General features: G+C 34.8%; 3 protein-coding genes and 1 pseudogene across 8 annotated transcripts; 2 read left to right on the top strand and 2 right to left on the bottom strand.

Annotated features, from left to right (window-relative positions):
• Positions 1-3,467: 3,467 nt before the first annotated feature.
• LOC114289871 (7-deoxyloganetin glucosyltransferase-like) lies at positions 3,468-6,077 on the top strand. The gene is made up of 2 exons (XM_082914390.1): positions 3,468-4,180; positions 4,758-6,077. The coding sequence occupies exons 1-2, from the start codon at positions 3,664-3,666 to the stop codon at positions 4,802-4,804; spliced, it is 564 nt and encodes a 187-aa protein (XP_082770516.1). The 5' UTR covers positions 3,468-3,663; the 3' UTR covers positions 4,805-6,077.
• LOC145789092 (UDP-glycosyltransferase 85A8 pseudogene) lies at positions 5,171-5,698 on the top strand (annotated as a pseudogene).
• LOC114289872 (uncharacterized) lies at positions 5,803-9,995 on the bottom strand. Of its 5 annotated transcripts, none has more exons than XM_082914388.1 (4): positions 9,766-9,995; positions 8,736-9,322; positions 6,725-6,784; positions 5,803-6,530 (listed from the first exon to the last, which is right to left on the bottom strand). In XM_082914388.1, the coding sequence occupies exons 2-4, from the start codon at positions 9,312-9,314 to the stop codon at positions 6,165-6,167; spliced, it is 1,005 nt and encodes a 334-aa protein (XP_082770514.1). In that variant the 5' UTR covers positions 9,315-9,322; positions 9,766-9,995; the 3' UTR covers positions 5,803-6,164. The 5 variants fall into 5 exon arrangements, with proteins under 5 accessions (XP_082770514.1, XP_028089504.2, XP_082770515.1 ...); XM_028233703.2 differs by having other exon boundaries at positions 6,725-6,841; positions 9,839-9,975; XM_082914389.1 differs by having other exon boundaries at positions 9,839-9,975.
• A 709-nt stretch (positions 9,996-10,704) lies between these two features.
• On the bottom strand, positions 10,705-16,381 carry LOC114289870 (loricrin-like protein). Of its 2 annotated transcripts, none has more exons than XM_028233700.2 (2): positions 16,163-16,381; positions 10,705-13,114 (listed from the first exon to the last, which is right to left on the bottom strand). In XM_028233700.2, exon 2 carries the CDS (start codon positions 12,784-12,786, stop codon positions 10,852-10,854), a length of 1,935 nt encoding a protein of 644 aa, XP_028089501.2. In that variant the 5' UTR covers positions 12,787-13,114; positions 16,163-16,381; the 3' UTR covers positions 10,705-10,851. The 2 variants fall into 2 exon arrangements, with proteins under 2 accessions (XP_028089501.2, XP_082770513.1); XM_082914387.1 differs by having other exon boundaries at positions 10,705-13,110.
• Between the last annotated feature and the right edge of the window lie 10,962 nt (positions 16,382-27,343).

The following is a 27,343-nucleotide window of genomic DNA, read 5'->3' as shown; positions in this document are numbered from 1 at the left end:
AAATGTAACACAGACAACAACCATCAACCACGAAACCGAGTCCAGAATAAAAAAAAGAAAGGGGAAAACCGGGATCACTATACTCCTGGACTACCAGCTTTTAAGGTAGAGTTGAAAGTGGGTTGTCCTATAATGTTGTTAAGAAATATTGCACCAAAAGATGCACTGTGCATTGGCACAAGATTGATGGTTTCTAGATGCAATACTCGCATAATTGAAGCTCAAATTTTAACTGGAGAAAAATTTGGCAATTTGGTATTCATACCAAGGATATCCTTGACACCATCTTCTTAAGAAATGCATTTCTGAATGACAAGACGTCGATTTCCAGTTCAATTGGCATATGCCCTGAAAATCTCAAGAGCAATCTGTGAAATTTGTTAGAGTTGATTTGCACACACCAGTGTTTAGCCATGGGCAACTGTACATTGCCCTATTTAGATGCACATCTTTTGATTGTATAAGTGTCCTCCTTCCCAATGATGAGCTAAATTCTACTACAAACATTGTTTATCCTGAAATTTTGTTATAGTGTTACTTATGGATCAAATCACTTTTGTCAAAAGGTACAATTTATTTATTGATAAATTTGCTTTTATTGATTACAAATTATTATTTATAAAATATTTTACTATATATGTTGACTTTTGTAGGATTGGGTTAAAAAATATATGGAGCTCAAAAAGATAAATAAAACTAGATTGCTTCGATAGGGATGTAACAAGGTAATTTCAATTTGAAAGCGTTTTGATATATATATATATATATAGCTTTTCTTTTACTAATATACTAACTTTTTTATTTTCATAAATTAGTAGATTGTCGTGCATGCTCTTTACTGAGGATACATACAAGTTGATACAAATATTTTTTGGAAAGTGATGAGGCGTTCCTAGGAATTCTAAGAAACAAACAAGTTTGAAGATCATATTTGTTTTTGTGAAAAGCGTACAAATGCTAGCTATGATCCAAATTTTGTAAAGTTTCCTATCGATGTGAATTTTATTATTTACAATAGTTTTGTAAAGCCTTTTATGTATGTAAAATTTATAACTACGTTTAGATGTATGTTAGATAATATTCATTTGAATTATTGACTTATGCTATGAGTTTTTTTTTTTAAATGTAGCACACTAGGTGGTATAGTCTTTTTTGTTTTTTGTTTTTTCTCCCTAAGATGCTCTTGAATTAGGTTAAAGAAAGCTAATCATATTTTTATTTGGTTGAATTTGAATTTTTGCTTCATAATATTGGTTGATATGCTTAATTTGTTGTTTTGTATTTTCTTTGTTTTGCAGAACATTGGCTGGTGTGCTTAATTTGTCATTTGATATTTTCTTTGTATTGCGGAGCACTAGCTGGTGTGTTTAATTTGTTGTTTATTTTTTTTCTATTGCAGAGCATTGGCTAGCGTATTTCGTCTGATTTCTATTGTTTGTGGAACTTACATTTTGTTGTTTTGTCATGCTTAAATTTTACGTAACATTTATGTGTTTACTTTTCACTATTTCGTATATAAATTTGGAAAATTTATGTTTACATTGTTTTATTTACCATTTTATTTATTTAATTTTCACTATTTCATTTATTTAATTTTCTGCACAGTAAACTGACCACCAAAACAAAAAAAATTGGTAGATTTCAACCATTAGATTAAATTGATGTAAAACTATAGCCATGAGATCTCTCTTCTTTATTTCAACCAAAGCTCACTATCTAAAAAAATGTAGAATATAGAAATTTATTTGGGTATTGTTATTGGTCAGGGTAATAAAGTACTTATTTTTTATTGCAAATTGCAGGTAGGTTAAATAAACAAAAACACTACAATAGTAATATTTGATGATCTAGTCTTTGTTTGCATTTGTGGCCTCACTATTTTCACGTTTTCACGTTTTCTTGGCCAAGGTAATAATTGTGTCATCACTATTTTCACATTTTCTTGATAAATTGTAGCAATTTTCATTGCATTACCTCCACCACTACTAATCATGGACCATACCATTTTTTGCCATTTAAATTTCTATTTGACAAAAAAAAACACAACTATTTTTGCATTGAGAATTTGAGTTCAAATACTATATCAATCACAATGATATTATTGAAATTTGCTTATTGTTAAAAATAAAAAATTATAGCAAAACTTATTGTTAAATTCAATTGGATAGTTTTTATATGTTTATCGTTAAGTTTGCAATACAGACAAGGGGGTTCTAATTTTTTTTTATTAAGTTACATGTCTCTAAATTTTATAATTTTGCAAAATATTTAAATTGAGTGGATTTGAAAAGTGAAAAATATTTTGATTAAAATATTAAAAGTTCACTAAAAATTTTAAAACTATTTTTGGAAACTCCAAAACTAAGTTTTGAATTTTAAATTTGTAAAAATCATTTTAATACATACAACAAAAACAAAATTTTAAGTTTGACAAACTTTTTTCAAAAATTTTAAATTTGACAAACTCTTTTCAAAAATCTAATTATAAAATTCATTTAAAAATCTAAAACCATACGGATCATCTATTTATATTTTCTCCTCAATTTTTTTTTCAACAAATTAAATAAATTACATTTTAACTCAATAATTTTATATTTAATTATATTTTCATTTCAATAATATTTTTACCGTGACTGGGCATACCCTAGTCAATTAACAAAAGAGGGTCCCACGAGAACATAACCCTAACGCAAATAACACCATGTATTTGCTCCACCCATACCTTTAAATAGTGACGTAGCTTTTGGCCACAACCCCACCATCTCAAAATTGGAATGTCGTGTATTTCATTTTTTTAACAATGAAATCCAACTATGATTCACATTTTTTAAGTCCAAAGGTGACAAACAATGAAAGCTAAATTCATGTCCATTAGTAAGCTAAAATCATGCCCATTATTAAGCCAAAGCCAATCAATGAAAGCTAACTCTTTTAGCAAGCTAACTTCTATACGACTTAAATATAAGTTTGATTTTATTTCTTTATTTGCCAATAGTTCTAAATTCAAATATTTTATGAGATTAAATGAGTGGGTAATTAGTTTGATACGGCACCATCACCATGACCTGTAAAGAAGCATATAAGAACAAATAGCACTCAATTCCCGTATTTTTCAAATTCAATTCTTTTTATGATTGTGACCTAATCTACAACAAGCCAAAGGCAAAAGTGGTTAGGCTGAAATTGACCCTCATAGGATCACATAAATCACAGCTTTAGGCGTGTAATTTGGACAAGTTGAATCCGAATTCAGCCTGCAAAGGTTCACCCTAGAAAATTAATCAAAATTTAAGTCCATGGTGCACATTTAGGATGCGTTTGGCAACTAACATTTTAGTCAAAAAATTAAAATGTTAATGAAAAAGTCAAAAAATTATACAAAAAAATCAAAAATATTCTTTTTCATTCTTTTTACTGTTTCACAGATTTTTCTATATAAAGTTAAAAACACATTAATAAACACTTTCATAAGTTTTTTCCCCTTATATTTTAATCAAAACACTTTCAAAACCAACTATTGTAGTTACAATTGTACTCTATAAGTAAATCATTAAAGTTGATTTTGTATTTTATATAGTTTCTGAGTTTTTTTGTTCCGAGGAGTGTAGTATTGCTCTCATATAAATTGGGGTGTGCACTTATGGAGAGAGAGAGAGAGAGAGAATGGGTTCCAGATCCGTAGCTGATGAGAAACCTCTTGTTGTTTGTATACCATTCCCAGCACAAGGCCACGTAAACCCATTCCTCAAACTATCAAAGCTTCTTCACACCAAAGGCTTCCACATAACCTTTGTCAACACTGAGCACAACCACAAACGCTTGCTCAAGTCCAGAGGCACCACTTCTCTTGTTAGCCTGCCTGACTTCACCTTTGAAACCATCCCCGATGGCCTCCCACCCGATGCTGCTGATGACGCCACCCAACAACACATTCCCTCGTTGTGTCAATCCACCAAACAGAGCTGTCCAGTCCCATTCCGCGAGCTTCTCCACAAACTTAACCGCACGAACGTGCCTCCGGTGACATGTGTTGTGTTGGACGGTGCCATGTCCTTCACTCTCAAGGCTTGTGAAGAACTTGGCATCCCCAATATGGTGTTTTGGACTACTAGTGCTTGTGGCTTCTTGGGCTACAAACAATGTGTCAACCTTATGGAAAGAGGCATTATACCATTCAAAGGTATGTCCCAATCAATTCATCATGACCCATTGAACCGTGGCTTTGTCTTTAATTATTCTTATACTACGTAATTTGCACCACCTATCCCCATGTCAAATAAAATAAAAGGATGAATTGATGACTACCGAATACTTTACATCAGAATGTCAGACTATAAAAAAAGACTACTCCCATAATTTCTTAAACGAGCTTGAGGAATGTCTAGGGATTCAACTGAATCTGTAAGCGGCGCAGCCCAGGATGGACGAGAAAAGTGGCGAGAAATTATTACGGTATACAAATAACTACAGAACTAAAAACCAACTCCTAGATCCAAACACAGCCTAAATATCCAGAAATGAAGAGGATTGAGGATGTGAAAAAGAAGAGACAAGTCTTAGACTTCTATCTTAACTGGTTAAAACTCTATGTCCCCGAATTCACTGGAAAAAGGATTTTTTAGATGGGATGGACAGAAAGAAGGAAAAGGTCAAACATGAATTGAATTCTTTTAATTTTCTTTTTTGGATTCCACAATTGAATTCAATCGAATTGGGAATTGAAACAAAAATGAGAATTATGTATAACTGTTTTTCAGATTCGAGCTTCCTAACAAATGGGTGCCTAGAGACCATGGTGGAGTAGATTCCAGGGAGAAAGGATATTCGAATGAAAGACCTTCCAAGGCTTATCAGAAAAACAGATCCAAACGATATCATACTAAACTTCCTCAAAGGAGAGATGGAGGAGGCTTCCAAAGCTTCACCGACCATTCTGCTCACTTTTGATGCACTCGAGCACGACATTTTGGATGCCCTCTCCTTGGTGTTTCCCTGCAAAATCTATGCCATTGGCCCTCTGCAGTTGCATCTCGACCAGAATACAGAGAACAGTATTTTGAAACACATCGGGTCTAATCTATGGAAATAAGAGGCCAAGTGTGTTGAATGGCTTGACTCCAAGGAACCAAAGTCGGTTGTTTATGTGAGTTTTGGAAGCGTCAGAGTCTTGATGCAGGAACAACTTGTTGAATTTGCTTGGGGGCTCACGAATTGCAAGAAAGACTTTTTGTGGATGATTAGGCCTGATTTGGTCATGGGAGGGGCACAGGCACTGCCAACAGAGTTCATTGCTGAAACCAAAGAAAGAGGTCTAATAGCAAGTTGGTGCCCACAAGAGCAAGTTCTTTACCACCCTGCCATTGCAGGGTTCCTAACGCACAGCGGATGGAACTCAACCATTGAAAGCATCACCGCTGGAGTGCCCATGATTTGTTGGCCTTTTTCTTCGGAACAGCAGGTTAACTGTTTGTATGCTTGCACTGAATGGGATATTGGCATGGCTATAGATGGTGACGATGTCGGGAAAAATGAAGTAGAGAAGCTTGTGAGAGAATTGATGGAGGGAGAGAAGGGTAAGATGATGAAGAACAAAGCAATGAACTGGAAGAGAAAGTCACAAGATGCTACTGGTCCTGGTGGTTCATCATACTTGAATTTCGAAAGATTGCTAGATGAAATGCTGCTACTCAAAAGCTAGATGAAATGCTGACTGGATCTACTAATTTGCAAAAATAAATAATAATAACAATAAGTGCATCTTTCTACTGAAAATTTTGGAGGGGGGAAAAGGAAAAAAAGAAAGAAGAAGAAGCAAGTCAGACCAACTGCAATTATGTAAATGTAAACAACAAGAGTTCATACTACAGAAGGAGATAGAAGGGATTTGAGTTGTCATGCATTGACAACTCTTACTATACTAAAGGCTTGTATTGAGTTCTATGGTAACAATGTCATTGGCAAGTAGCACACAATTATATCCAACATTGCCCATTTCCTTCAATTCTAGTTCTATGTTATACAATGTATTTAGGATGAACAAAATTTTTAAGTGCCAAAATGAGTTGTTTGTTCTGAAACATCAGTGGAAGAATATGTATTTACCTTTGTCCCAAACTGAGCCATAGTATGTAAAATGTGGGAGGTTTATTCAGGAAAGAAGGCATCTACTCTGGACAAATTTCAGCAAATACTGGCAATCTCTTCCTTCGAGAAGGACCATAGAGAACATTATTTATGTAAGCATCCACAGCTTCCCTTGATGGAATTTTCTCAGGTGAAGAAGAACAAGGTAAGGTGACCTCAATGCCATCATCCTCGGGAGACCAATCAGTGTTTGTGACAGTGACACTAAGGCTGCCGCTAGAGTTTTCTGGTTTGACAGGTGAGATTGTTTGGGTTTTCGCCAGTGCCACGTCTGTCACTGCTGGTTCTGTTGGTGATGAAGCTGCCACAACCTGATGATGGACAAAGCGGCACTTTGCACCGTATGAGCATGATCCTGAACTAGAGTACGACTTGCACATTTGAGCCTACGCACAGCCCAACACATTTACAAAAGAACCAAATTCAGTTACTTTTGAGAAAAATACGCTTATCACATCTGTGGTAAGATGCCACTCTGCCTATAAACAAATAGAGGTTAATAATCGCCAGCTTAAAAGTAGCATCAATCAACTGATAATGAATTGATCCGACAGATAAGATTTCAGATAATTGTTTTTACCTCAGATTTGTTCTTGATGGGGAATCGAGATGGGCGCACCTCTTCCTTTCCATGCGCGAACTGTAAAAGAAGGAACTTTAATTTTGTGGTATCATCAACAGATAAGAAGAGCCAATACTGCATAGAAATTACATCACAATTAAATTAATATATCCAAGAACATAACTGATGCAGTTCATATTAGATAAAGGCGAGTAACACAAAACATCACTCAAGCATCCCCAAGGTTATGAATTAGGCTATAGACAGTTTACTTGCACACAGATCCATTATGTACAGTTTGAAGGTCCTCAATCAAGTTGTGATACAGCAACAAGAGGGAAAGAGTTTGGACTTTGGAATGAAAGGCCTACTGTTTGGTTGACATATTTGAATGCAAAGCCAGCTCATATTCAACCATTTAACTTAACCAACTTTTTTCCCACTATATATATTTGTAAAATATATGGCTAGAAGCCTAGAACGCAGTTAATTGTTTACTATGTGCTGGGATAAAATTATTTTCATAACACTATGCTTGCTTTGTGGAAAAATAGGGAAGACAGGGGGGGGGAGTATGATACGAGGAAGGTTAATGAACTGCACGAACTGTAATAAATCTCCTTGAGACTCTGACCATTAAGTAGAATCACCTCATTATTCAACGAAAGACTAATTAAGCATGAAACTCTACAGTAATTAGTGGGAAAATTGGGATAAAATCTAGCATTAGTGGTTGTACTTTGACAATAAGCCCATACAAATGTCTTGTACTATTTAGGTTGTCACTTGATAGATTTTTCCAACACGTTTTTTTTATGATTGTAAGGATAATCAACTTACTCAAACTCGACTTATGTTTGACTTGTTAAAAACTTGATCAAAACCAATTTGGTACCAAAACAACTCATACTTAAAACATTTTAAAATTCATTTATTTTTCTAAGTTTGGCACAATAAGTCTATATGCATTATTAAAAAATAAAAAAACTAAATTAATCAAATTTGACTTATGATTAGATCAATTAAAGCTCCGTTGCAATCTATTCTAAAACTAAACGAGTAGAGTTTGAATCTTTTTTAAAATTCATTAAATTCGAATTTAAACAAACTACTATTCAACAAGATTTGCACATCCGGACCTAGATCCTAGAATTCAAATTTGCTTACATGCTTTGAGAATGTGTGAACAAAGTAGGAAATTTGATTGGTCCAAAATTGTGGACCTCTTATCCAAAAAAATGTATTAACCCCACTAAAAAATTGTGGACGTCTAAACCAATCAACACTTACATTTTGTTTACACGCTTTAATAGAGTGTGAACAAAATCGGACTTTAGTATCTCTTACAAATATGATTGTCCCACTTAACGGTAGAAGTCATTGGCTTGTTCAGAGCAACTTTTCTCAAGCTGAAAATTAATAATTAAAAAAGAAAAAACTAAAAGCATCTCAACTTACAAATTATCAATTTATTTGAGCACTTTTTGTTTTTACTGGGAAACTACATTCAAATTTCTTAAAATTTAAATAAAATATGGTAAGTTTTACAGTTTTGATATAGTTACATAAAACTCTCTTTACCTTGTTAATTATATGAACAAAAAAAAAATATTATTCTCTTTTACAAAAAAATATATATATATATACTTTACCTTGTTTATTATTATGTTTTTGCACCATCTAAATTATGATTTATTTAAAATGAAAGTCTATTTTCCCTTTCCAAATATGAGGAGAGAGGTCAGTGTAATTTAGCCTTCAAAATTTGGAAAAATTTTCATATGCACCCCCCTTTAAAAGGTGTATAATATGTAAGTTATGTTATTTTTTTAGTTATGATTAATTTTTTTTAATTATGATATTATTTTAATTATAACTAATAAATTCTTTAATTATATTTCGTATTTAAATTTTTTTTAATTATAAAGAAAAAAATTAAAATTATATATATATATATTAATTATAAGGTACATAGTATTTCCACAACAATGGTTCTCCTAACAAGCGAGAAAGGGAGAGAAACACACACCTGGCATTTGGAGCCATAGCGACAATGACTGAAATCCTCCCACGACCGACATATCTCCGTCTTGAAAAAGCTATTACTCCCCGAAGACGACGACGATCCACCGGAATCTGACGACGTCAACGACCTCAACCTTCCACCGGCCCCAGATCTCACCAGAATCCCGTCCATCACCAGCACGTCCTCCTCCACCTTCACCGGCGTCTTGAACACCGACGGCTCCAAATTCTCCAGGGCCGACAGCGGCGACACCGACGACGATCCTCGCGATCCAAATCCACTACTTCCTCCGCTATTGTAGTACTTCGGAGAGTCGATCGCCGGAGTTTTGAACGCATCGCCGGTAGTCGCCGATGCTGGAGATCTGGATCGCAAGTACCTGATCAATGTGGAGTCCAAATTCTCTAAATTGTTTTTATCAATGGCTGAGCTCGGACTCTTCGATGGATGATGAAAACGTCCTCCGCCGATTAAGAACTGGTGGTTGTTGTCTCTCTGTGCATTGATTGGCGAAACGTTTCCGTCTAAAACCTTGAGTTGTGAAAGTCTCGAACTGGTGTTGTTACCGTGAGGAGCTTCCATGAATATTCCTGAAATCACGCAACAAAACTGGAACTGTTATTAAACTGATGTTAATTAAATTCAAGTTCAAAACATTTGTTGATCAATTTTCACTTTCGATTTTGATTTTTGATTATTTTTAAAGTTTTGAACTCCCGCCTATGTTTCCACCTTATGCGATATATATATATATATATATATAGAGAGAGAGAGAGAGAGAGAGAGAGAGAGAAGAGAATGTATATGTGCGAGTGTGGTGGAGGATGTGAATTGAGAAAAGTGAAATGAATCGGAATTCAATGAAGTGAAAGAATTTGAATTGATCAAATTCAATGTCGTTTTTTTCATTTGAATTTTGATTCAAGCAGCTAAAAGTAATGCAAACAAGAATTGAGCTCAAAAACAAGTAAATTACTGTAAAGAATGTGAAACTAAATGAAATAAGCCACATTACGCAAAACAATTATGTTACTTGAATTTTGAATTTGCTGGAAGAATCAGAGAGAGAGAGAGAGAGAGAGAGAGAGAGAGAGAAGGAGCAGAACACGAAATCAGAAACGGCTCTGGTTGATCCTGAACTTGAGTATGAAGTTGTTTTTGTTTTGGAATAAGCCAAGTGTTTTTCGATTCTCTTTTTCGATTCTCTGGCTGAACAGAGCATAACTCGAAACAGAGATGGATCGTGTTTAGCTCTCAAGTGGCACTAACGCTATCTTTTTTTTTACTTAAAAAAGGTAAATTACACTCACCACCTTTAAAAAAAAAAATTACAATTAATCTTATATTTTGAACAATTAAGTCTTTTTTTAAAATAATTCATTAGATGTATTAATGATAAAATAATTGTCATTTTTTTTATACTAAAATGTATAATTATATTTATTTATTTCAGTGTTTATCCATTATCCGCATTGATTAGGTTGTTTTAACCTTACTAAAAGAATTATCGGCATAATTATGTTTAAAACATGGAGCTAATTAAATCTAAACTTTAAGAAAAATAAGTGTAATTTATCTTAAAAAAACGATGACCGAATTCCATCTTCCCTACATGTATCAATTGAGATATATTCTTACAAAGTAAATTCAAATACATGCAATCCCTTGTAAATTACGTATATCTATTAGTATTGATGCAACGTTAAAAAAGATTTCTGAATTTAGTGTTCATCTCAAAGTAAATCCCACTATTATAGAGTTACCGTGCAGGTCGAAGCAAAAAGACCTTTGGGAAAGAGGATTTGCTAATTGTGCTTTTAAATCTCAAGACTAGATTTTGGATAAAAAGCAGGGTTCTAAAAAATTTGTTTTAGAAACAAATTAGATTCTTCAAGCTTTTCAATGTTTCCCTTTGATTTTGCAAGTGAGAGAGTAAAAATAATACCAAACTGATTGATGGAAGCAAAACAAGGAGAGCAATACAACATATTATACATTGATAGTAGGTGGGCTTTATTTAACAAGACAACTTCCATAAAGGCATCAATAGTCATATTACAAACATTTTATACACAGTTCCATCCATGAAAAATCAATAATTACCAGCACAAAAGCAACTTCAGATCCTATCAAATGCATTCTTCAGGTTCCCACCAAGCAATGACATGAGACCGCCGCCGTGCACTCTCCCTTCTGTGATCACAAAGTCGAAGCTCTTTCTCACACCATCACCGCTGCCAATGCCACCACCAATTCTGCCCTCAGTTCCACCCACAGCACTTCTTTCCCCTTGTTTCTCAGTACTCAATTGCCTTGAATAAGATGATGATGAGGACTTCATCGACAGAGGAACCAAAACCTGAGGTGGCATGAGATGTTGTCTTTTCACCGGCTTATCAAACGAATCAATAGAATCAGAGATGACACTCAGTCCCGAGGAAGAATAATTGTTCTCGAAGCTGCTCCCCATAGTTGATGATGCAGAGACAAGCCCGTGGAAGAGGTTTGGTCCAATCATTCCTCCCTTGTTCATCCCCTGCTCTTGAACCAAGCTGCTATGAGCAGCACATAGTCCGCTCTTCCCTCTTGCGAATTTCTCACAATTTCCCTCTCCCCCCCAGTTGCACCGCTTTCCCCCACCATGGGCCTTGCAGAAATTGGTGCTACCTTGGGCGCTCTTCCCACAATTTTCAAACTTGCAACGCTTCCCTCCACCATGCTTGACACAACAATCGGTACGGCCACGAGCACTCTTCGTGCACCCTGAAACTACACACCTCTTTCCACCGCCATGAGCAACGCAAAAATTCGTGCCTCCGTGTACACTCTTTGGGCAAATCCCACCGCCATCATGGAGACATCGCTTACCACCACCGTGCCCTTTGCACAGCGGTGTGCTTCCTTCGGCCCCTTTCGTGCACCCAGCAAATATGCAACGTTTTCCACCGCCATGAGCCTTGCAATACATGGTGCTTCCTTGAGCACCCTTGGCGCAACCTATGAACTGGCAACGACGCCCACCTCCATGAGAGATGCACAAGCCAATCTGCCCCTCAGCACTACGAGTGCAGCCTTCGACCTTACACCTTTTCCCTCCACCATGCCGAATGCAAAGCCCAGATTTGCCCCGTGCTGCCTTGGTGCACCCAGCTGGATGCCCACATCGTCTCCCACCACCATGTGCAATGCAGTAGTCTGTCCTCCCCTCTGCACTTTTAGTGCACCCCAGATGCTGACACCTCTTGCCTCCTCCGTGAGCTTTACAGTAGGCCGTTCGGCTCTCGGCACCTTTGTTACACCCCGGTTTCTGACATCTCTGTCCGCCCCCATGGCCTATACAAAGACCCGTTGCCCCTCGGGCCCCTTTTGAACACCCATCAAACTTGCACTTCTTAGGATTGCTGGTTCTCCGATCTGATGATATCCCGGCAGTTGCAGAAGGCTCAGAGATATTGCTGAATGAATAATCGGAGACAGCTGAAGGTTCAGAGCTTATCTGAGAAGGATTGAAACGGTATTTGGTCGCAGGTTCTAGCAGTTCTTGCGTTTGTAACAGGATTTTGCTATCATCCATTCTTGGAGCCAAAAGAAGTGAAGGCATGTAGCCACCTGATTTCTTGGCTGAGGTAGAACCTTCATCAACAATGGGAATCACAAGTCTATTACCATCAACAGCTTCTTGGTTTGGGTGACGAGATGCATTTGGATTACTGTAAGTTGAAACTGAATGCTCAAATGTGCCTGAAACTTTCCCAGTCCCTCCAGAAAGGCCAAGTTGTAGGATTGAATCACCCTCGGATGACAATCCCTGGTGCACTTTGTTTTTGATAGCCCGACCAGAGTGATAATTATCAGAATACGTACTTGGTGTGGGACCCAATCCAAGTACCAACCTGCAACCGTCATCAGGAGCATTGAAAGGAATGATCCTGTCACTTGAGTTAGCACCCTCAAATCCAGCACGAACACTTCGTCCATAACCAAAGCAATCCAAGCATAAAGTGGTATCACCAAAATTGTTTTTCGTAAGCTCACTGTTTTTGTTGAGATCCATTTTTTCTGGATGCTGTGTACTACAGTGCCAAGGAAGAAGAGACTAAACTAGCATAGCAAGGTTAATTACATAATCCTAGAAAGATCTATATTTCAAAATAAAAACGCAGAGGTATAAGACTTCTGATGAGCTACCCCCACTACTCACAAACCCTGATGTGTCTGACCTGTCCATTTTTATTCCGGAAGCACTTAGATCACAAAATATATATATCTGATAACATTTCTAGGATAGAACCCTTTGATGAAATCAGAGAGAATTGTCGTGCACAGATATGTGAAGTGTCTGATGCTCCTTGCTGGAAAGTCCTCAAGCGTCATTCACCTGACTAGGTGGACAAAAAAATGAACCACACCTTACAATGTTTAACTAATTTTAAGTAACAACAAAGTTTCTACTTGCAAATATAAATGAAAATTAAACCAATTCATTCACATTCAGTCAAATAATCAGATGAAAAATAAGAGCTGCCAGCAAATATTTTCTAGAGCAGAATCTACTAATTGTCAAGAACTTATTTCAATATATGATTTCAAAGAGGACAATAAGAAAAAGCAATTTTATTATGTACAAAAAACAAATTAAACCTACTCCATATTTTAACTTAAGTAACACATGTATGTATGGACTAAATCTGAATATCTATACAATAGACACTAATACGATGGATCCAATTTTACAATATTACAGTCAAAAGATAAAATAAACCAGACAAACAACTAGGTGAACATAATTGGGAGTATGCATATTAGATACATTACCAACAATATTAGGTATAAGACTTGGATAACAACACGCAAGCAGACTGAAGAACTTGCATTTTTTTTTAAAAAGTCGGCCTCAAAGGAATGCAGGTAGTAGTTATGAAGGATATTGTAGAATATAACTACAATCTGTGCATCATAATATTCTTTCTAATGAATGAATGATAGGATATAATCATATCATATGTTTACAATAAAAGGATTCATGAATTAAACAAAGTCAATTATTAACTAGACACCGCAAGGGGTAGTTCATTAATGTCATGCAACTTATAGAAGAGAACATGAAAAATGAAGCACCAACATTCTATATTCAGCACAGTTACCTCTCAATTGCAAATTGTTCACAACACCTAATTACATAGCCAAGTCAACTCAACCCAACTAGCTTTGTCCCAATTACTTGGGGTCAGCTACAAGGATCCATTTCCTCCAATGGTTCTATTTGAAGTAAATTATCATATTTAAGGCAATCACATTTTTTATCACCTCAACCCATTTCACCTTGGATTTCCTCTATTTGTTGTATCACATTCCACGTGGATCAAGGTGCAGTTGACATTCATGTTCTCAGCCTTCTTCTAATTACACAGCTAAGTAAAGAAACCTATTTCCTGATTCTAAAGTAGAAATTAAAATAGCAAAGAAAGCAAAGATTTTTAAAAGAATCTTTCCTTCTCGAGATGCAGCAAGTCTTATTGGGAACACCCAAACTAAAGTCAGAATCAATGTTCATACTACCTCATAAAATAGGTCAACCTGGTGCATTATACTTGGGCATGTGAGCATACTATTTGGACTCAGAAGAATAAATGAATACATTAGCTGACGAAGGAAATAAGTTGGTATCTAGAAATTTAAGAGAACTATATTTTTGCACATGCTTTTACGCTTTCCTTGCTACATGGCTGATAATAAACACATTCAATGTGAATGTGTCTACAGGTGTCATATATGGTAAGACCTAATCTTTACAAATAAGAACATAACCCATTTCTCAAAGAATTTATAGTTTTCTTTTTAGCAAACCTTAGTATTTCAAGAGCAATGTTTAAGGCACATATCTAGTGGCTAGTGCAGTTATTTTCAAATCTTCAATTAAAGTGGGGGAAAACATATTTAAAGAAGTACCCATGAACGTTCCAATGTTGTAGTAATACTATCTCTTCCTTTCTCAAGCAAAATTGCAGTGTCTTGCCATGTCTGATTATTTTCAAACATTCAAGTAATGTAGATTCATCTCTCATCAGGAGGAAAGAGATTCAATCCAAAATAAATATTAAGAATTCACCAAATGAAGAAGTTAAAGCTCAAATGGGAAGACCATCATTTAAATACATTATAATAATAAATATTCTACTCGCTACTCTTTCTCATGCAACAAAAACTATGAATGAGTTTACATGTTGCAAAGTAAGATGTATTTAAGATCACTAACCTGGGAACCTATATTAAATTAGTAGTAATAATGATCTGTTATATTCAACCAAACCTAGAATTCAAACTCCACATAAATCAAAAATTGTAAATAATGATAGTATAATACTAATAACGATGGAGAACATTGATGCAAAAAACACTTTTATGCCTTATCAACAGAAGATAAGAGCAGGGATTGCAGAGGCTTAAAAAAATATAATTACAAAGTTACCCCCCCCCCCCCAAAAAAAAAAAAAAAAAATTTTTGCCCCCTTGAAAATTCTCCTACCCATTTTATTCCCATCTCTGTCTATTGTGTTGTGTATGCCGTTGATCTGCTTTGATTGATTTGGAATAGTTTAGGAGTGTAATCCATCAAAAAAAAAAATTTAATGTATATTTCGAGGTTAGGATTTTGCCCCTACCCTACTTGTTAAAAATTATGGCTTCGCCCATGACAACTAGCATCTACTGAACTCAAAACACTTCAGTTGTAAAAACCATTTAGCTTTCACTTTTGACGGTGAAATATGACCAGGTGATGGAAAACATAAAACATGAAGTACTTAAAATTGGCTCAAAATGAACAAATTGAAATTTACAGCCCTCTTCAGGATGAGAAAAAATATAGGGAATCTGAAATGACCGATAATAAAATTACAAACTTAAACAGAACATGAATAATCCAAGGAAAAGCTAGCAGCAAAACAAGAGATCCACAGACCGGCAAGAAACAACATACAAAATCAAGATTGGAGAGTAATTAAAATTCCAAACAAAAATATCCATATCAGCTGCAGCAAAAAATAAATAAATAAAATAGTAGCAATTACTAGAAGTATTAATTCATCAGCTGTTCTTTCAAGACTATAATAACAACACCCCACAATCAAAATTAACAGCTTTATGATTATTTTTTCATTTATTGAAATACCCAATAATCAAAACTTATTATTAGTTCATGAACTAATTAAACAGCACCAACAAAACAACAATAACAAAAATTGAACAACAGGCAACAAATTAATATCCAATTCAACAGCAAACCCAAAACCCTAGAATCAGTCAATTTTATTGATCGATATGCGGAGAAAAGAACACGGCTGACCATTGAGAAGCACGTGAAGAAATGAAACAATTATGAACAATAATTTGAAAGACTAAATCGAAAAAAGAAACCAAAGAAATAGTACCACAACGAGACTTGAAATGAAATTCCAGTAAAATTGTGAGATCTGTGAAGCATAGAAGAAGACTCCATAATCCACCGAGCTCCACGCGAGAGAGAGAGAGAGAGAGAGAGAGAGAGAGTTTAGAGAGAGAAAGTGAACAGAGAGACAATGAGTAGAGAGAGAAACAGAGAGAGTAGAGGAACTAATTGGGTATTATGTACTGATTATTGAAGGGAATTTGATTTGGGCGGCTCTTATGTTTTTACTAAATGGGGCTGCCTTGGATGTGAAATGTCGATAATACCCTTATATCTAGATTGGTGTTTGAACATATAATTCAACATTTGAAACTATATATTAAGTGATAATTTATTAAACTCATTTGATAATTTTAATTGATATCACACAAAATTTTAAACATTTCTTAAAATATAGAATAAAATTTAAAAAAATTTTAAACTATATAAAATTTGTTTAATTTTAACTGAATTTATAAATATTAAATATAAGTTTTGATATCTACTATTATAAACTCACAATCACCGCCACTACCACCACCATCATACCATTGCCACTACTATCACCACTAATGCTACCGCTATTACCACTAATATCACCACCACCACCATTACTACCATCATGACTTTTACCACCACTGCCATGTCACTACACTACCATTACCACTACCACTACCACTACCACTACCACTACCACTACCATCATCATGCCACCACTACCACTACCACTACCATTATCATTATCATTAAGGCAAATTACATATACCTCCCTCGAAGTTTAGTTAAATTACAGATATCCCTTGAGGTTTCGAAAATTACAAATACCCTCCTGAGGTTTATGTTTTCATAACAAATTGCCCCCTAATTTGTCATGCAAATATAACCTTCAGGGAGGTATCTGTAATTTCTCAAACCTCAGGGGTATCTGTAATTTTGCTAAACCTCGAAGGGGATATATGTAATTTGCCCTTATCATTATCATCACCATCACTATTGCTACCATCACCACCACCACCGCTGCCACCATCATGCTGCCGTTACCACTACCATCATTACTACTATCATCGTCATGACAATTATCATTATTGTCATAAGTACTGCTACCATTTTACTATCACTACCATTACTAAAGCTACTGCTATTACCACTACCGTTGCCACCATCATACCATCACCACCACTAATACCAGCACCATCATAATATAAAAATTATAATATACAATTTAAAAATAATAAATTTTAAATTTAATCATATACATATCAAACAATTTATTATTAATTCAACACTTAAATTTTTATTAAATAATTTTTTAGCTTAAAAAACTCAACATTCAATTTTCAATATTTAATTTCCAGTCTTTAGTTTTTAGTTTTCAACTTTATCAAACACTACCTAATATTTTGACTTGAAATTTTGCAAAAATATATATACACCTTCAAAAGGTTCATCATAAATTTTAGTCCTTAGATTTTTTATGAGAAAGAAAATTGTTGAAAGTATAATATAGCAATTGTTTAATGGCAGTGGCTTTGGTCCAGTCCGATCGGACTGGACCGTGCTGTTGGGCTCGTGGGGGATCACCATGGATTCCGTTTTGATAATTCGAACCGTTCAATGTGTAGAACTCGTCGAGTACTATATGCTTGTAAAAAATCATGTTGATCAAATATCGATAGCTATGTGAACAAAACAGTTTTTTATCACCGTCCTTTTTTTTTTATACAAAATTGATTTGATCACATAGCTATTGATATCCGATCAACGTGATTTTTTACAGGCATGTAATACCCGACGAGTTCTACACATTGAACGGTTCGGATTATCAAAACAGACCCAAAAAATGGGCCCCATAGACCGAATTGGACGGATCCATATTCGATCTCAACTTGAGACAAGCTGGACCCTTGTGTAATGTATTAGATGTAATGGATATTTTTTTATTGGTAACAAATTCACTATTTGTGAGATAATTTAGTGAAAAGTCTATTTAATATTTTGGAGGATATTTTATTTTCAATTTTATTCCTTAATCTATTTGTTTAATTTTTTTTAAGTATCTATTCAAATTTTTTATGGCTATCTGTTCAAATATATATTTTTTTTATCTATTTAAGTTTTTGGTTATCTATCAAATTTGTATCTATCTTATGGAATATCTATGCTAAAATTTCTTATTTATTTAAATATCTGTTCAAATTTTATTATCTGTTCAATTATTTCACTTATCTATTTAAATTTATCTATTCAAATATTTTATATGTTTAGAATTTTATTATCTGTTCAAAGATTTATCGTTTTTGTCTATTTTTTTAATTTTTTTTTTTAATTTGTTGCAATCTATTTCATCATCATTATCATCAACAACAACAACAACAATAACAAAAAATAGATCTAAGCCAAGAGACAAAGAAAGAAAGAAAAAAGAAAAGAAAAAAAAAAAGAGAGAAGGAACTTGAAAAATGAAATGATTTGTTTATGAAAAATGTGAAAACGCAATATAGATCGGTATTCGTCACAAAGGCAATACCGATCTCAAATCAGTTTATGAAAAATGTGAAAATTAACATGATTTGTTTTCACAAAGACACTTTATTTATGAAAATACACCAAATCTGGCTCCAGATCTCATAAATGATTGGGACGTTGTTGCTGACGATGGAATAATCCACCACCGCACTTCCATCGGCACCGACAATTGCCGCTCTTCAGCTCGCATTAGCTACGACAATGTTGGCGATAAGAGAAGCTGAGGGGAGAGAGAGAGAGAGAACTTAAGGCTTAACAGTTAGAGAGAGAGAGAAAGAGAGTGAATCTTGGTCCGAAGCTTTGTTTCCATGGCTGGCTTGTTCTTGCTTCGGAGCTCTGAAACTAAGGTTTCGATGCCAGAGATAAAGATAGAGATAGAGAAAGAGAATGAGTATTGGCAGTGCTAGTGAGGGCCGTGCAAAATAGTACGGTATGTTTGGTTTGCATTTGGAGATAAGTTTTACAAAAAAAAAAAATTTAAAAATTGTTTGGTTTGAATTTTTTCAAAAAAATTTTAAAATAATTTTCTCTCTCTTACACATCAATCAATCACTTTTGCTCTCTCCTCTCTCATTCTCAATCACTTTTTTTCTTACACGCATCTATTTAAATTCTCCCAAAATATAAAATCATCCTAAACTCCCAAAAAACAACTCTCCCAAAATATACAACCAAAAAAATTTCTAAACTCTCTCCCCAAAATTTTTTTCAAAAACAACTCTCCAAAAAACAAACCAAACAAGCCCTACATAATCTGTTAAAATCACATTAATTCATATCGATTCGTACTGTTCTAATCACTAACCGCGGTTTAAACTTTAAAATTTATAATTTCCTAACCGAACCGAACCGTTCTGCTCTGCTATAGTTAATACATATATATTTTTTAATTTTCAATGAAATATCAATGCAAAAATGAGCATGAGAGAGATTTCAGATATGAAATTTGTTATAAATTAGTAATTATATATATAAAACATATTATGTAAAATTATTTTGTATTATATATCTAAAAAATATTATACAAATTAGTGTTATATATTATGCAAATGTATGATAATTAGTTAAAATATTTTTCAATCCGTCAATCCGCCAAAAATCGCCAAAACCGCAATTTGTCAATCCGTTAACCCATCATTCAATTTGTAATTTCACTCTCAAACCGTTCAAATCGTACCGCGCACATCCCTAGTAATGACTAGGTTGGCCACGGTAAAGGAGACGAGGCGACCGGTGACAAAAACAGCAACACCCACCACACATCGTTGGCCCCATAGCGCTGTTGTGTTGCGCGGGAAGATGAAGAGGAAGAGAGAGAGTGCCATGGACGGGAAGATGAAGAAAGAGATATAATAAGAGAGAAGAGACCAATAAGAGATAGAAGAGGGGTTGGTTAGGTTTCTTTGTTTAAAAACAATGTATATACATGAATAGTTTGATGGAGTTTATCTTCATGATAAAATATTTTAGAATATGAACATTTAAATAAAGAAGGTTTAAAATTGAATTTATGGACCGAGTGACATTTACAAAATGAATTTAAGTCATTTATTTATTTGATTCATAACTAATATCGTTGTTGGTCAAAACCAAATATCAATAACATTTATCTGCTAAATAACTAGGACCTATTTTTGAAACTTTGATGTAAGCTGTTTTTTTGGCTTATATCCAAGCTTTTTAATTTATTCATAAAATCATTTGGCAAGATGGAAAAACGTTGCTTTTTTGCTTGTTATAATATTATTTGTTTACGGTGTCATAGGACTAGGCAAATGGGTAAAACCACCATGTTGTCTCCTGCAAATTTGTGAAATTACAATTGTACCATCACAGGAGGGTATTTTGATAATTTTGAAAGTTGGTTTATTTCTAACTTCCCAAATAACTTTCGCTCAAAAAACAGCTTATATTCTTATTCCCAAAATAGGCCTAGTACAGAAAATAAGTTGAATAGGAAATTATTTAAATTTGACTTGAAATTTAAATAGATTTTAAAATGAGAAATGACTATTATGCATACTGTAGGGACATAATTTTTGAATGACAACACGTGGCCGAGGTGTCACCGAAGTGCCAGCCGAGGTGTCACGTGTCCTGGTCATGACGCCGAGGTAATCTCGGCTAGGCCGAGGTTATCTGCGAGAATATCGGAATCCGAGATAAGCGGATAAGGGACAAGAGTCCTAGAATGAGAAAAGACTTTAGTTTGGGTAAAGATGAGACTCTTAGAGGGTTTATCCTAATCCTACTGGGAGTCTAAGATTAGCAGTAATCCTAAGTCCATTAGAGCTAGGCTTCCATCGGGACTAGGATTGTGTTGGTTATAAAAGAGAAGCACCCCTATGGGTCTAAGGTATGTCTTTTATGCTTTTTATGCTCTAAATAGTGAGTTAAGCACTATTGGTTATCTTTGAGAGATATTGAGTACTGACTTGATCGTCGGAGTGCCCCTGGGTGAACGAGCCACCGCCGGAAACTCTTCTTTCTATTGCAGGTCGTTCGGGCTTAATCTATTTTGCCGGTGCTCTCCAGCTGGGTACCTGTTTGGCAGTGTGGTCAGAAAATCATTCACACAATTTGGCGCCGTCTGTGGGAACGAAAGGAGAATAGATAGCCAATAACAGACCGAAAGAGAAGGTTGGGGACGACACCCCTACTGAGAGTGGGAAACATATTGACCTTGGCGTCGAAGAAGACAACTACAACGAAGAAACTCGTGATAAGAATCACGAAGAAGAGGACGTCGGCCAGGAGGGCGACGTGCCGAAGAAATCAGACCGAAGCAAGTATTATAACGAGGACGACCCCCAGCCACCGTTTCCGTCACAAGATACGCCGATTCCAGCAGCTAAGAAAAATGCCCAGGCAGGGGGGCAGAAGACAACTCCTATGACTCCTCAACACGATAGGACCAAGGAACATTCTCACCGGCCTTCAAGGGAGGACGGACGAGGAGAATCAAGAATGAGAGATTCACAGAGGACACATCGCACCAAGAAAGCTGACTCCAAAGAACATCGACATGTTCAGGGGGAGGACCTTTGTTTTGACGCGACCAATGGAGGGAGGTCCAAAAGGACTCGCAATGACACAGGAAGTAGTGCACCAAAGAGGCTGAAATCCGGAGATAGCCGAGCTCCTGGATGAACCAAGGAGGATCTGAGGGATTACCTCTAGAGAAAGCGACAAGATGCTGAAGTAACCTCACCTGTCAAGCGGAGATAACACTGGATATGAGAAGACAAGAGCTCAACCCAAGTAAGCCGATCCCGGATTCCAGATCTCGGATCCCAGATCCTAGAAGACAAGATCTCAGCCTAAGATGATTAAGTCCGAGAAGATAAAAGTTTACAGAGATGATATTTAACACTTGTTGAAACTTGAGAAAAGTTTACGAATTGAAGTTAAACCGAGATGATGTTTAACACTTGTTGAAACTTGAGAAAAGTTTACAAGTTGAAGTTAAACCGAGATTATGTTTAGCACTTGTTGAAACTTGAGAAAAGTTTACAAGTTGAAGTAAAACCGGAGTCATGATTAAAGGAAGAAATGATATAGGTTCCATCACCTCAGGGTGCCGAGGTAATAGAACCTAGGGGCAGTTGTGGGGACATAATTTTTGAATGACAACACGTGGTCGAGGTGTCACCAAAGTGCCAGCCGAGGTGCCACATGTCTTGGTCATGACGCCGAGGTAATCTCGGCTAGGCCCAGGTTATCTGCGAGAATACCAGAATCCGAGATAAGCGGATAAGAAACAAGAGTCCTAGAATGAGAAAAGACTTCAGTTTGGATAAAGATGAGACTCTTAGAGGGTTTATCCTAATCCTACTGGGAGTCCAAGATTAACAGTAATCCTAAGTCCATTAGAGCTAGACTTCCATCGGGACTAGAATTGTGTTGGCTATAAAAGAGAGGCACCCCCATGGGTTTAAGGTATGTCTTTTATGCTTTTTATGCTCTGAATAGTGAGTTAAGCACTATTGGTTATCTTTGAAAGATATTGAGTACTGACTTGATCGTCGGAGTGCCCCCGGGTGGACGAGCCACTGCCGGAAACTCTTCTTTCTGTTGCAGGTCGTTCGGACTTAATTTATTCTGCCGGTGCTCTCCAGTTGGGTACCTGTTTGACAGTGTGGTCAGAAAATCACTCACACACATACATTTTGAAAGGGTGCATCATTACTTTGAGTTGTTAGATCTTAAAAAAATGAATCTTATCATTAATTTGATTTATAATCAACAGTGCTAGTAGTCATAAACCAAACAGCAAGGTGTGTTTGTGTTTGAGTAATAATCAAATACGCATCCATTTTGATTTAACACAATTGAATGGTACATGCACCAAAATGTGTTGGAGTTTAGTTTGGTTAGTTTTTGAATTAATATTAAGGGGTTGTTTGAGATGTCTAAATAAGTGTACTTTTTAATTTTTTGGAATAAAAAGTTGAGGAAGAAAATATAATTATTTGAGTTAACTTTTTGACTTTTTATGGAAAAATGAGTATTAAAAAAGTTGTATAAATTAGTGTGTAGAGAAAAATTAAGATTGAGAGTTGTGCAGCCATATTTTTTTACTTTTCGTAAATAGTGATAACTTTTTAACTTTTTGAATAATTTTTTAACTTTTTGTTCACATACCAAACTTAACCTAAATGAGTTTTATAATCAAGGCAAGCTCAGTTAATTTTATTTTTTCAATCTTATAAATTTATTGGTTAAATTTGAGTTGATCTCATAAATTTGATGAGTTCTAAAACGTGTTCAATGTTTATTTAATATGGGGGATTTGACATTGACTTTTAACTTTTTAGAATTTTATAAATATGAAAAAGCTAATAAAATTGATTTTTAGTTTAAAAAAAAAAGTTGAGTGAGTTCTTAACTTTTTTAGCTATTGACAAATTAAGTTTTTAATTTTTTGAATTATTTCATTAAAAAATCAAAAACATTCACGACATTATTTTTGAGTTTTTCTTTATTTATATTTTGTCATCTTTAGTGAATTCTTTTCATATTTCAATCATTTTTTTTATTACTTTTTAGATTCATTTCATCTAGATACTTAAAAAGTAAAATATTTAAGAAGAATTTAAAAAAAAAAAAAAACTAAATGTGAAAAATTAAGGGGAAATAGTATATTTTAGTATGTTTTGTTAAAATTTATTAAAATAAAATAAAAATTTTACTAGAAACACAAAAAAATACAAAAAACTATTTTAAACAACTAAACAATACAAAGCGAAAACTTTACCTAGAGTGAACTTAAATCGAACTCAAATAAATTTTTAATAAATCAAATACTAATCAAGTAACTTAATCAATCACAAAGAAAGTTTTAATAAATAAAAAATGAATATCACGCCATCTAAAAAAAATGAATAAATAAATAAATTGACCATCACAATTTTGATGGAAAAGAGTTGTTTATGTGGACAATGTTTGGCACATGACTAGTGATTTGGACGTTGCATACCTTTGAGCTATAAAGACAGCAAATTTAAAAAAGACAAGATTGCCCTGGGAAGTTAGTTTGCCTGATTCAGGAGTAATAGTTATGTTAATTTTTAAGAATTTCACATTAATGGTATGCTAATCAAAATAAGGACCTAAATAGATATATAATCCTAACAATAAAAAAATAATCATTGAATTATAACATTTTATTAATCGAATATATGAATGCGTATTTTTTCTGACCTATTAAAGAGTGTTTTAGAAAGTTAGTAAAAATTTAATTTTTTGACTTTTTTAGTCTATTTTATCTTTTTATAAGTAAAAAATATAAGAAATAATGTAATCTAAAATGAATAAAAAGTTAAAAACTGACTTTTTAACCCTTCCCAAAAGGCTCCTAAATAATTTTTGTTGGGTTATTGGAGTCTTTTTGAGTTAGTTTTTTTTGAAAGGGGGGCAATGTCATTTTCCTAATGACAAAATGGGGGGTAGGAGAAATAAGTGGCCGAGGTGGAGTTGTCGCGGCGCGCTCAAATCATGGACCACTCCCCAAAATAGAACTTTAAAAACAAATGAGCTGGCAAGCCAGCCACTCCTCTTAACATTCGGCTGCGCTGTGCTCAAGTCTCAGCTTCAAAGCCTATGTTTGGGAAGTTGGATTTGAGGATTTTTTTGACTAAAATAGTCATAAAAAAATAAATAAATTTTTTAGTTTAATAAGGTAAAATATCACATCTAATTTATAATCATTGTATTCTTTCTCTTACAAAAAAGTCAAAAAAGCAAAAGCTCTTTCCAAACTAGATTTTTTAATCCCAAGTTAAAAAAAGTTAAAAAATCAAAAAGCCAACTCACTTTCTAAATGAAATCAAAATATGTAAATATTATACACAAAAAAATATTTTTATTTTTATTATTTAGCATTTGATTGATACTTAAAATAAAAATATTTTATTACCTAAAAGAGAAATTATGATTTAATAAAGTGTTTTTTATGACTTTTTAATGAGCTAATATATTTATTTGAAAATGATAAATGTATTGAAAATATTATGAACGAGAGTCTACTTCGTAAAAATTGATAGAATTTTTAAGATGAAGTAATTTTTTAGAAAATGATGAAAAATATGTTACTTACTTTTTGTCTAACTAAACAATGAAAAATGAGTAAAATACATTAAATCAAAGCAAACGGAGCCTATATCTTAGTGTTGACAAAATTACACTAATTTCTCTCTTTTAGTGAAGGTAAATTAATCAAAATTAATGCAGATAGTCTAAAAATAAATAAGATAAAATATATAATTGTGTAAAAGAGATGATAATATCATTTTTTCTATTTATATAATTATCAAATTATTGATAAAAAATAGGTTAAGTGTTATATTAATTAAAATTTTAAAGAGAATTATGTTAAAATTGCAAGATTTATTGTATTTTCCAAATAAAGATAGTTCAATATAATCATTCTAAAATTGTAAGATTTATTGTATTTTCCAAATCTCATGAAAGGTTAGTATAATTTATCTAAAAAATAATAAATTAAAATACACTTTTTAAGGTTTGTCAAAAATACAAATTTCGTTATGAAAATTACAAATATTTCATTGTCATAATTTTTACTACAACTAACCCAATAGGATTTTTTTTTTTACCCAAATACCTTCTAATACAAAAATAAAATTATCATATTATTCTCAATTTTATCCTCCTACCATCAAATTCTTATCTCCTCACTGCAAGTCTCATTAGGAACAAACCAAATACGTGTAAGGAAAATGGAAGTGCAATGGTTGAACAAAGGGGTATATTAATTGAAAAAAAGATACAGAATAATAAAAGTAGGATTAGGGGTATTCAAATTACCCAATGAATCGAAGAACCGAACCGAATCAAAACCTCTTAAGGTTGGGTTAGGTTGGTTTTTGAGTATATTAGTTTGGTTATGAGTTTTTAAATCATTAAACCGATATGATTGAGTTGGTTCTTGATTTAGACATTACTTAAACCAAACCAATCCAAAAACCAAACTTATATATATGTAGATGTGGGGATATATTTTCTGAGTACCAACACGTGGCAAGGTGACGCCGACGTGTCAGCCAAGGTGCCACGTGTCCTGGTCGTGACGCCGAGGTGATCTCGGCAAGGCCGAGGTTATCTCCGAAGATATCGGAATCCGAGATAAGTGGATAAGGAACAAGAGTCCTAAAATAAAGAGGGAACTCAACTTGGATATGGACAAGAGTCCTAGATTGGAAGAAGACTTCAGTTTGGGTAAAGATAAGACTCTTAGAGAGTTTATCCTAATCCCACTGGGAGTCCCAGATTAGCAGTAATCCTAAGTCCATTAGGGCCAGGCTCCTTTTGGGACTAGGATTGTATTGGCTATAAAAGAGAGGCACCCCCATGGGTCTAAGGTATGCTTTTGATACTCAAGCTTGTGAGTTTAGTACTTGATTTATCTTTGAGAGATATATTGACTTGATCGTCGGAGTGCCCCCGGGTGGTCGAAACCACCGCGGGATTCTTATATTTCTGTTACAGGTCAGTCAGGTGCCATCTATTCTGCCAGTGCTCTCCAGCTGATTACTAAGCGGGCAGTGTGGTCGGAAAATCACCCACACAATTTGGAAAAAAACCCGTGCCCAGCCGGACGGCGGCGTGCGCGCGTGTGGTGATTTTTGGGTCCAATGGGTCTAGCCCATTTTGCCCATAACCTCTCCCTCTAAAACACTTGGGTACCCCTTGGGGCCGTCTGTGGGAAAGAAAGAAGAATAGATGGCCAATGACGAACAGAATGACTAGATTAGAGACTACGCTCCTGCTGGTAGTGGAAGACCTATTGATCTCGACGTTGAAGGGGACAATAGCAACACAGACACTCGTGACCAGAGTCACGGAGTGAAAGAAGTCGGCCAGGAAGGTGACGCACCAAAGACAACAGATCGAAGCAACGAAGACGACCTCCAGGTATAAAAGGATAGATACCTGCGGAGGAACGAAGACCCTTCTAGAAGGGATGCAAAGACAGGGGGCATGAGCGCTCCCAAGAAGATAACATTCAAGTATAAAAGAGCTCAACCTGAGTGAGCAAATCCCGGATCCCAGATCTCAGAAGACATGATCTCGGCCTAGATGAGTAGGTCCGAGAAAAGAAGAGCTCAACCTGAGTGAGTAGATCCAAGATTCCAGAAGA

This window comes from Camellia sinensis, chromosome 2, assembly GCF_055761805.1.
Source record: "Camellia sinensis isolate YWXY chromosome 2, ASM5576180v1, whole genome shotgun sequence".
In the NCBI taxonomy this organism is placed as follows: domain Eukaryota; kingdom Viridiplantae; phylum Streptophyta; class Magnoliopsida; order Ericales; family Theaceae; genus Camellia; species Camellia sinensis.
Note: the sequence above shows the minus strand (reverse complement) of the source record. Positions and strands in the feature narration are given on the sequence as shown.